This window comes from Toxotes jaculatrix, chromosome 19 (assembly GCF_017976425.1).
Source record: "Toxotes jaculatrix isolate fToxJac2 chromosome 19, fToxJac2.pri, whole genome shotgun sequence".
Lineage (NCBI taxonomy): Eukaryota > Metazoa > Chordata > Actinopteri > Toxotidae > Toxotes > Toxotes jaculatrix.
This window is the reverse complement of record NC_054412.1, coordinates 1,549,436-1,560,988: the sequence shown is the minus strand read 5'-3', so window position 1 is coordinate 1,560,988 and position 11,553 is coordinate 1,549,436. Positions and strand designations below refer to the sequence as shown.

Sequence of the window (11,553 nt, the reverse complement as noted above, 5' to 3'; positions counted from 1 at the left end):
CAGCGACCCCAATGGCCAAAAACGGTACTGCAGACAACAAACGGCTAAAGCGCACTGCCACAAACTGTCTTTGAACCCTGAATCCAGGCGGAAAAGAATCGTAAACGAATTTCATTTTGGATAGAAATTTCATATGAAGAGGAATGAGTCTAAAGATAAGTGACTGAAAATCTTACAATATCAAAAGCATATGTAGTAATGGTTTCTTGTGTATTTAACCTTGCGTAAAAGAAACAGTGTAAAAATGATATGTGATGTATGAATAGATTATTATTAATAAGAGCAATAAGAACATCACTGATAAGCTGACAAAGATTAGATTAATTAGTTATCACAAGCTGCTAATAATAATAATTCTATTTCTCATTATTGTTGTTTTTGTTTTAAAGACTGAAATTTAAATGCTTTAATTAACAACAAACCACCAGATGTGTGAAACGTGTGAACCGTGCAGACTCAGCTTTAACTTGTGTTCATATTCCCTGTAATTGTATCGTGTTCAAATCTCCATCATTCACAGTCTGATCTTACATAATGTTCCTTTAATGGGGACTCTCCGAACAGATGCCCTCTCACTTCCCAACCCTGCAGCACCACATTTAAGGTGAATTAGATTTTTTTCCTCCCCTCCTCGCTGGTTCATGCAGCGGGGGGAAAAGGGCCATTAGCCTCCCCTCTTCAGGCAGGGCGGATCTGACATCAACACTGCAGTATTATTACTGCAAAGAGCTGCTGATGGAAAACACTTGGCCTGCTCCAACGGGCCATTTCCATAAACATTTACACTAGAGTTGCAGGTAATAGGATGAAGCCATCATTTCAGTGTTTGTGGAGAGAAACAGAGGAGATGAAGGGAGATCTGATGCAAATCACAGATGTGAAAGCTCTGACACAAACCTCTCTGACAGAGGTGTTACTGCTCAGGAATGTGGCATGAAAATACGTTTTACAGCTGCAGACGATGCAGTCACTGAACTCATGTACGTATACATGCTGATTCTGGGCTTTGGCTTAATGGAGAGACTCGTTTTTATAAAGACCTTGCTTTGAAAAAGTCGAAATTAATTTGAGCAAAAACCACTTTGAGAAAAATTTCACCCGGAAGTCTCAGTTTGAACATTTCAGGAGTCAGACTTTGTATTTAACGCAAACAGTTGAAGCCATTTGCAGTTTTACTTCATCAAACATAATGCAATCAAATGACAACATGAAGGTTGAGTCATTTTCTCAGTCTGTGTTTTACCACAGGGACAGAGGACTGAAAGAGGGAGAGCGCCCTCACCTGGTGGATCATTGCCATTATAACCAGTATAAAACAGCAGCTTTCAGCATCGCGCGTGTGTGTGTGGTTGGTCTACATGTTTTTGCACTTGTCATTGATCTGTCTCATTTCAGCTGCAGCCACAGACACAAAGAGACTCCAGCAGTAGCTGAATCTCAGCTTTTTAAATCAGTTAAAACAACAAAGAGAAAGAATCAGAAACACATCTCAGATATTAGGAATTTGTTCTAAAATAATTATAATCTTTTGTTATTAGTATATTTATTATGTATCTGGAATGAAAACAACAGTACATGACAGTGTAAACAGCACACCAATGATTCGCAGCACACAAGGCCTCTGCTCATGCAGACTGAAAATAATGTTGCCCAAACACACACACACACACACACACACACACACACACACACACACACACACACACACACACTTATTAAATGGTAAAATTCACTCACGGGGAGCTTCAGCGTACACATAAGATATGGATCATCTGATTAATAGAAGTTCAATGAAAGAGTGAGTCAAAGAAAAAGGATCTTTTTCCTCCGTGTTAGTCCAATTCTAACTGTACTGTAGTTTCATGCTAACAAAGACACTGGCTAAACGCGATAGTGCTTCTTCCTCCTCATGCCTTTCATTAGCTGATCCCTTTACCCTGCACATGAAAAGCTCAGCAGGAATTCACATGGTATAATACAGCAATTTGTGCCTCCAAGGTTGTGATGTGTCCTCAGTGGCTCGCAGAATGTCTTCACATCTGAGCCTCTTTGAGTCGGCTTTTGCCCATTGTGCTGCAGGAATAAAGACCTGCCGCTTTTCGTTTTTTTTATCCCTCCAATGAATCGCACGCAGACTTGCATTTTACCACTCATTTGTTTTGACCAAATGCTGTGACACTTCTTTGTGGAAATGCTTTCAGGAATATGGGACAGTGTGATTGGTGCCATTTTGGTTTTGCTTGTTTGAGTCATCATTGGTGGAAAAACTCAAATCCTTAATTAACTACTTAGCAGAATATTGAGCATCATGTCAAAAACTAAAGCTGCTGTAGTCAACATTTTGATATTAAAAATTGATTTTGTTGAATGTGAATGTTATCACCAGCTCTGCAGCTCCACTGAGATTTATAGGAACTTTTAAGATGTTGTTTTGGTTTTATGACCTGAAACTTTACTGTTCTGCTTTTATCTCACTGCTCCCACCAGCACAGTGTCTGCCATAAGCAGCTGTTTTCAGTGAAAAAGCTCTGACAGACGTATGATCCACTATCTGCTCAGCAGCAAACAGCAGACAGACACATTGGAGTTTGAAATGGCTCAGAATACATCATAAATGTGCTCACTGTTGGACTGTGTGTGTACAGTAACTGAGCAACTGTTTGCTGACATGTTAACCACATCCAGGGTTTTCCCTGCCACTATAAGACTTAGGCTCAGTGCCTCATAGTTTTTGTGCAGCATCTGATGTTGAGATATTTCAAAGACTAATGGAAAACATGAACCTACAGGAACAGTCAGAGGTTCACCAAAGACACCAAAGACATTCAGATTTATGCTCTGGATAGTACCGGTGTCTGTACCAAATTTCAAGGCAAAGCTTTCATTACTGACACATTTCATCAAAAGCCACAGACAGCGGGGCCCAAACACCTGAGAACACTCTCCCATTTAAAATGTATGTCAACTTTATGGTGGCACTAGCAAAGGCCGGGGGATCACTGAAGTTATTAGCATTCATTTCACAAAATGCCATGGTAATTCATCCTGTTTCAGTGTGGATGGTCTGAACAACCAGCAGAGGTGCTGTACACTCCACTTATTCTCTTAAAGGTCAGTGGAGGTGGGGGGCTGGAGCCAATCCCAGCTGACCCAGAACCTTCTTGCTGTGCGGTGACCACCGTGCTTAAATCTCACATTCATTAAATCACCTGAACGTCATCAATCAAACACCAACTTCCCTTATTAAAATTTTCAGGCTCATTGAGTTATTTATGCATGTGTTTATTTATTCAGCTGTCTGTTTGTTTACTCGTGGTTTTAAATGAGTAAAAATGTCCTTGATTTCCAGTCACAAACCCAAACAATAATAGGATCAGTGGTGAATCTGCTCATGGTGACTAATTGAAAAGGCCGCTCTGCAGCGCTGATGCTCTGAAACACTCTTGGCAGAGGTAAAGCGGTTTAATTGAGCTAAATTTGTCTCAATTAAGGCGTTCACTTAAAAGTGAGAGACGGGCCTGGCAGTGGGCCTGGTGAGATGCAGCAGTGAGGGGTCCTTACCTGCACATTAGAGGAGAAGGCATTTTAATAACAACACAGAGCATCCTCCCCCTCCTGCCTGTTAGCGTCTCACTGGAGTGGGACTCAATTATTGTTAATGGAAGTTCACCGCACATTTTCAAACGTGAGCCCTCATCTGCTGCAGATGGGCTGATCTGGACGCTGAGTTTCAGCTACACAAACGTTTCTCACGTGTTGAAATAATCTTACTGGTTGAACCAAACAAAAATGTTCCACAGCTGTCACCTGGGCTGACTCTGTATCAAAGCTTTCCACAGAACCACAGGTATAAATAATAAGATGAATGATTTAGCTGCTTCAGCTTTGGAGGTCTGGTATCGCACCTGCTAATTCACCGTCACACTCTCATGGCTTATTGGGACACTGGAATAGAACAGAACATTTAATGTTATTAGTAACATCAGAACTTTTCCTACTATAATAAACAAAATCTCTGCTGTGAAAAAGGCCTTTTGTGTCAGGCTGTATCACATCCTTGCTTCCATTAGGACAAACTTTATACATTTGCCCCATTATGTGAGCTAAGACTTTGTTCATACTTCAGACTTCACCAGGATTTCTTCTCATAAACGAAGAATTGAATTTATTTCACGGCCTTGAGCGCACTTCATTTAACGTTCTTTCATTTTCCCAGAAGTCATTTCATCACTTTGCCCTTGGAGGCAGCGGCAGCACAGTCGATTTGACATCCTTTTGTCCTTTTTTTTCTGTTCCTAGTGATCAAAATAACCGCCTGCAGGATTAGATGATGAACAGTGATTCAGAGCTGGCGGCAGTTCAGTGATAACATCAGCAGAGCTGCTCAGGCCCTGGAAACACAACAGAGTTAAACAGGAGCAAGGAAGGGGCACTCGAAGTAAGTGCTCAGTTTTTTATTTATATTTTTATTGCCACATGTTCTCAGACGTCAGAGAAGTCAACAAAAACAAACAGTAAGTGAACTAAGATGGAAGAAGGATGTCACATCTGCGACAATACAAATTATGATTTGTTTTGTCCAGCTAAGATTAAACCTACACATACACTGCTTTTACTGCTGTAGTGTTTTTCTACAGTGTCGCCCCCTGGTGGTGAAAAGCAGCAGTAACAGGGCCCCGAGGCCCTGAGGCCCCTCTGAAGGGTCCTAAAAGTGTGCGACAGGGATCAGGAGCCATGTTTAACTGCAGAGATGGTTGATATTAAAATCTCATGGAGAGATTATCCTGCACTTGGAGTCACACTGAGCAAAGACTGTAATTCTGAGAGATATCAACACAGGATAAACACAGCTGTCTCATAACCTGTCCTGATGACTTTAAGACATTTTCTAGAGAATTTAACAGAATTTCTTGGACCTGGACATGTTTGAATTGCTCCCGTCTTTCAGTCTGGATTTCTTTCATTCTTAACTCTACTCTTCTTCATCACCAGCATCTTTAGCTACTTAAGAACATTTTGTAATAGATGCTATTTTTACCTAAAGGACTTCAACTTGTAATTGAGTATTTTTCCCACTGTTGTGCTGACACTTACTTTAGTACAGGATCTGAAACTTTCTCATTTGGAGGCATTGTAGTTGTTGGAAACAGCAGTTTGTGGGTCTTTGACTGTCCTCAGTGTCCTCAAATGTTAAAACCAGCACAGTGCTGCTATAAAAACTCACCAAAGTTGTGCCAACTTCCCTCTGCAGTGGCAGCGGTGGCTCTGATGTTTTGATCTGTGTATTATTCCTCCAGCCCTCCGCCTCATGCTGAGACATTCAAACAGAGCTCCGTGTCATTAGCCTGGGAGATCTTTGGCTGCCACATGAAAGCAGGCTGCTTGCATCCCCGCGCCGGAGGACGTGCATGGGCCTGTGACCGCCACCGCCGCCGCCGCCTCTTCTCTTGATTCCCCGAACAGGAGGCCGTTTAGCAGCCGACTCACAAATGACCTGGGCTGGTCTCGTTAGACGTGAGGCGGAGAGGGGGCGGCTTAGCAGCAGCAGAGTCCCCGCGCCGCTCACACGGCTCATTACTCAAACAGATAACACAGCCCGAGGGACAAAAGGCGACGGGGGAAGTCACTAATGAGAAAAAGAGCAGATACTACACGGAAGAACGACGAGCCTCCTCACCGGCATCTCTGCTCCTCGTCCGTCACTCAGAGACACCGACGAGAGTCACCTGACCGGGGGGAGGGGACACACCTGCTGCACCTGCTACACCTGTGGCTGTAGGAGCCGTCACATGTGGAGGACACCGGGAGTTGATTTGTGAACAGCAGAAAATATGTCATGTCATCATCTGCCGCTTATCTGGGTCCAGGCCCAGGTCGCGGGGGAGACTGCCGCCCAGTCCACAAAGCACCGAAGCCCTACGGCACCTCCCACGGGTCGTGGGCCCGTGGGAGGCGGTGCCGCCCAGAGTGGGGTTCAAACCCACGAGCCCGAGAGACCCATGCTCTACCAACTGAGCTAATCGAAGTTTTTAAAAAAAAGTCAGTGTGATGTTGGCAGGTTTTAATTCCTCCATGTGTGGACAGTTTAAGGGGGAATAAATGCAGTGGCACTGAGTGTACTGGTACTTCAATCATTGTCACAGCTTCTTGTTTCTTCAATAAATTCTTAATCAGAAATAAATGTAGTTCTGTTTTTTTTTTTCATGTAAAGCATCAGATCTCGTGTGAGGTAGAACTAAAAATCAGATTAATGAAGGATGGAAATAAATCTTTATCTTATGATATCAAATCAGATCACAAAGAAAAAGATCATATTCATGTTTTCATGTTTGTCCATGTTCAGAAATCAGAGCAGGGACACACTGAGCTGCTGTGTGGACACAGAGGACAGTCTATGTCTCTACAGATCACTGTGCAGAGATTAAAGTCAACTCTTTGTCAAGCAAGAGCATCACAGTGAAATGTAACTGGTGCCTCACAGCAGGAGGTCAACTGTAAACGCTGCTGTGAGACATTATTAAACAACAAACATTATTTCTACACTTGTTATTCACAGACATTTCAAATCAGGATAACTCACATTTTTCTGTGAAAATCTAACAAGTGTATGTAAAAGCAGGAAAAAAACAACTGTGAAAACTGTTTAATCAACTCTGTTTAGCAAATGTGCCAAAAAGAAAACATTTAAAAAAGCTGAGAATTGAGAAGGTCTTTATATCAAAAGCTGCATTGCAAATCCAGAACATCCGCTTTGGGCTGCTGCGTTGCCTTCTAATTTGTCAAGAACGAGAATTGAGCAGCTTTACTTGGATGTCTAAAACTGCCTCCCAGGGGGCAGTGGGGCAGACCACCAACGCTTTTCGGCCTCCATGCTGCGTCAACACAGCAAAACAAAAGCACAAAGCTGCAGCGGGGACGCTTTGTAGCTCTGCTTTAATGTGGCGGCCGGCTGCCCTGCTGATGTGCTGCCTCGGCCTTCTGGAAGTGACACAAACACGGCAAAGACCCGCAAAGCATCGCTGTACAGAGAGAAACGAAGGTTTTCCACCATGTGAGGTCGGTTATGGTCATCCATGTTCCTCTGAAATGGTTCAGTGGAACAAACTGGAAAAATGAACCCCTGCAACTGTTTATCTTGATGTGCTCGATTCCAAATACTCTCAGAACCGTAGCTGACAGAAAGCACATTAATGTCACATTTTCTTTCGCTTCGTCTGGATGCTAACTTGATCATTGCTGCATGGGAATACAGCTGCAAGCAGGCACTGTGTTTAAAAGCTGTGTGTTTGTTCTGGAGATCCCTGAGACATGGTTTGACACAAAAAACTGCCAAATTTGTTTTTGTTTTCACATCAGATCTTCAGAAAACGTAGCTCATTAAAGCAGCATGTTTCAGCCGTTCACTCTGAAATCTCACATCTTCCATATCCACACCAGCAAAGAAGTTTTCCAAACTCTCACAGCTGCACTTCCAACACTCTGCACTTTCAAAAAGTGATGTTCAGCTTTTGCTGTATACACAACTTAGAGTTAACTTTGTGGCTGCATATTCTGAAATATCAGCGGTACGCCAAAGGTTTTTGGGGTCACTCTCTCAGAGTTAGAGTTTTTATCGAGTTCCCATTTGTGAAGTCAATCAAACAATCAATCAAACAAGGAAACTCATCGGGAAACAAACACACCTGCCAGGAGCAGCAGACCAATCAAAATGCTTTTAAACCAATATTTAAAAAACCTTGAGTTTAGTCATGTGACTTCTGACACTTTTCCCAGAAGTGGGTGACAAACAGAAAGCAGGCTGGAAACAGTCGGTCAGGAGGTCCCAATAAACTCCATTAAAGGGCTGTTACCATTCCCCACTCCCCTGTGCCCTCCTTCCAACCCCCCTCCCCCCGCCACACAGCACCAGAAGCCCTCCTTTCTTCATCATGGTCACGATTAATCCTTAGGAGGGCGTCTTGCTTTGTGTTGTCACAACCGGGGGGGGTCAGAGGCTCTGAAAGGCTGCAGCTCAGTTTAACATCAATTAGCAGAAAGCTGTGGCCCCCACACAGCCTCTGCCATTGGCTCCTCAGTGTGTGTGTGTGAGTGTGTGTTTGGAAGCTGCATGCTGAAGATGTTGAGCTTAAAGTTGGACAGACAATTTAGACATATACGGAAAACCTAAAGAACAGGAAAACTGCACCTCAGGTGGCTGGAAGACGCCGTGGCCATCATGGTCTGTCCGTTCTGCAAAGTTCAGTCACTTTACATCATAAACCAGGCTGTTTATAGGGACGCTGTCTGTCCTCTGTCTGTCCCCGCGCAGGAAAATCGGATCACAAAGACAGACGACTAAAATCAAAAAGCAAAAACATGTTACAGAAGCTTTAATCCAGCAGGTGTTAAGAAAGGAAGTGGGAGAATTAAATCACACGTCAAAGCCACAGTCCTGTGATAACATTTGTATATTGTCTGTTTTTCGGTGTCAGCAAAGTTACATTTGCCACGTGGCTTCATCAGTAATGAGCTTGCTAGTTACTGAAGCGACACATACGACTTGAGATACTCTGCCTTTTACACACAATCTATTTTTGTTCCTTCACCTGTCGTTTGACTGAGATCAAACATCAGAGGGCATCAACACACCATCACAACAAACCCCCATGAGGCAGGTGTAGTCATGAAGTCAGGCTGATTTGTCCGTCTGTGGGCGCCTTTGAACCAAAAGCTCAGGGAAACCCGTGTGTTCGTCCATCTCTCTGGTGAAATGCAGGTCGACCGCCTCGCCGATGACCACCTCGGCTGTGGTGAACACCTCCAGATCCCCCAGCACGTGACCACCGACCGTCCTGCCCTCGATGTCCGACAGGCAGATGTGGAGGTGGGGATCCGTGTTCAGTGTGCCGACCAGGGAGACGATCTCAAAGCGGCCGCTGAGGTGGATCACCTGAGGGAAGAGTCACAAAGCTGATTTCATGACATGGATGATGAAGTGAATAAAATGAAGGATCTCATTTATGTCCTAAACCATAAGAAACATTTAAAAGTTCACTGATTTATGACGACATATATAAACTTTAAATGAAAAAAACTTATTAGAATTCTTAAGATTTACTGCTGGTGAAACAATAGTTTTTACAACTACACTAATATAAAACATTATTTTCATGGATTATCATGAAGCTTTCTACATTTTTCGACGTGCCTGTGTCATATTTTCTGGCAGGTTTGTTCTGAACTGAACAAAAACAAAAATGAATTAATACGTGGAAATGGACTAAAATGAACCTGGACTCTGAGTCAGGAATAATCATCTCTCTTCCATCTGCAGCGACTCCAACCACCACACCTCAGGCCTTCACGCAGCTGCTAAGTACCTCATTTGTGTTTGTCGCTGTGGCGTTTGCCAGCCGGAGCGTTGCCTTGGTAACGCTTCCCACGCAGGTGATGATAAACGGCGCTCTCAGTCGCCTCTCCTCCACAAACGCCTGCAGAGATCCCAGCAGCTCCTGACCTGGACCGAACCTGACCGCATGGACCTGCAGGGCTGACCCTCCTCCAGCTGAACTCTGGGAAAAACATAGATGCTTTAATTTATTTGTTTTTTTTTCCTTACCATTAAATTGATTTTCTACCATTTACCATTCACATGTACAATTTTCCTCTGTTAAAGTAAAATAATTTGTACAGAAATTCAATTTTTAAAAAGTAAATATGAAAGTGAAGTTATTTAGATACATTAATTACATTAATCATGTTGTCATGCCAGTTGTGTGTTATGTTTCTAAGTTAAATATCCCAACTAGGATTTTAAAGTATCTTGGGGGGGTCCTTTTGTTCATTATTTCTACTTTGTCAGTCATTTAAGAAAAACTTCCTGGGAAATTTTGGGTGAGGAAGCTTTTTTTTCAGTCATGTTCTGCAGCTTTAAACACAACACAGCTCTGTGAAGACGGCCTCACGTTTTCTCCCCATGCGTCTCTTATGCTTTGCCATGTGTCAGAAATCTGATGGGATCTACCTGAAACTCTTCAGCTCACAGATTTTTAATCCGACTTTTTGAAAAAAGGCTCAGAACTGTTTCTCAGACAGGAGGTCACAGTTTATTTGAGTATTTGAGGCAGCAGGATGGTGTATCAGGCTCTGGATCCACACAGTTAGTGGGAAACATTCATGGTTTGTTTGTTTGTCTTTTATGGAATTTGTTGACAAAAAGTCTGGTGAATAAAATAAAAATAACTAACCTAACTGCTAGACAAAGGGTTGGGGTTATTCTTGTTACAACAGTAACACAAATGTCTGTTATTCCAGGTCTGTTCAGTGTGTGTGTGTGTGTGTGTGTGTGTGTGTGTGTGTGTGTGTGTGTGTGTGTGTGTGTGTGTGTGTGTGTGTGTGTGTGTGTGTGTGTGTGTGTGTGTGTGTGTGGTCCATTCAGATCTTTAACAGGATCACCGTGCTTAACCAAACACCAGTCTGACCTCTGACCCCACAGGTGGGGGGAGGAGGGAGTCACGTGACCCATGAACATTAATGAAGCTCACACTGATCCACAGTTTGAAAACAGCCAGAGGAGCAGTGAACGTCACATTACATTAACTCTGCATGTTAATGAGCCAACGCTTGAACTAATAGTCTTCACAGAATTAACCTCGGTGACACAGTAATTATTTTAGTGGCCTACACAAAGCGAAACTGAACAGGGTCTAATTTACGTCTTTCTGACTGTTACTATCCGGAGGTGCAGGGGATTGTGGGTCTTTAGCTGAAATGGCTCGTGAGGCTCGTCACAGTCATTTATCAGAGACTGGCTTCAGAGTCAGCTGAGGATCTGCTGCAGCTCTGTGAGCACAAAAAGCTCTTTCTTTAACTGGATCTGATTTCCTCTGCTGCGGTTTGCTTTGATCCAAACACTGGATTGTTCTTCAGCTCTAAAAGTACAAGGCTCATTATTTATGCTCCTGTTTTATGTGTTTCCTGTTTCTCTGCTGTTTCTTCAGGTGAGTGAAAAAAAACAAAAGTACTGAAGAGTAAACTCACCATTCTGTACGAAGCTCCTGAGGAACTAAACTCTGACCACAAACACATAAGTTACACATTTACAGTCACACACGATCACCCAGTGTGTGTGGATCTGAGCATGCTCAGTAGAAGGTGAACTGTAGAAGACTTCCTAAGTTTTAGGATCATTCATTCCTGGTCTTTTACAGCCACCTGCTGGTGGTTTTAGAGTCTGCAGCTGGATGTTCAGTGTGTATCCTGTTGACTCAACAGAAACATTTACCGAGTCGTATTATTATCACTACACATTAGGTCTAATATGTTACAGCAGCTTGTGAACATTTAGAGATTTATTTCTTATCTTCTGATTCTGATTCTGATTCTGATTCCTCACAATTTCCACCTTCTTTACACAGGTCGCTGTGTTTTACTGTCTTTGATCGATGTTCATGTTTACAGGAGAATTTTAACTGTAAATAAAAAAGATCAGAGTCTGCAGTTTTTTTCTCTCAGGCTGTTTCAGACCCCAACAACCTCCACTAACAAGTTAGGACAACCTTTATATTGCCTGAG

The 11,553-nt window shown here is 43.0% G+C and overlaps 1 protein-coding gene across 1 annotated transcript; it reads right to left on the bottom strand.

Moving 5' to 3' along the window:
* Positions 1 to 8,354: 8,354 nt before the first annotated feature.
* Positions 8,355 to 11,139, bottom strand: LOC121199706 (bifunctional protein GlmU-like). The gene is made up of 3 exons (XM_041064603.1): positions 11,020 to 11,139; positions 9,360 to 9,551; positions 8,355 to 8,929 (listed from the first exon to the last, which is right to left on the bottom strand). The coding sequence occupies exons 1-3, from the start codon at positions 11,065 to 11,067 to the stop codon at positions 8,669 to 8,671; spliced, it is 501 nt and encodes a 166-aa protein (XP_040920537.1). The 5' UTR covers positions 11,068 to 11,139; the 3' UTR covers positions 8,355 to 8,668.
* Positions 11,140 to 11,553: the final 414 nt, after the last annotated feature.

Bases quoted from the DNA above. Each gene is read 5' to 3' on its own strand.
- LOC121199706 (XM_041064603.1), bottom strand. From the start codon at position 11,067: ATGTGTTTGTGGTCAGAGTTTAGTTCCTCAGGAGCTTCGTACAGAATG. The intron at 9,552-11,019 runs GTGAGTTTACTC...TGTTTTTCCCAG, and splicing joins CAGGAGCTTCGTACAGAATG to AGTTCAGCTGGAGGAGGGTC. The intron at 8,930-9,359 runs GTACTTAGCAGC...CTCTTCCCTCAG, and splicing joins CAGCGACAAACACAAATGAG to GTGATCCACCTCAGCGGCCG.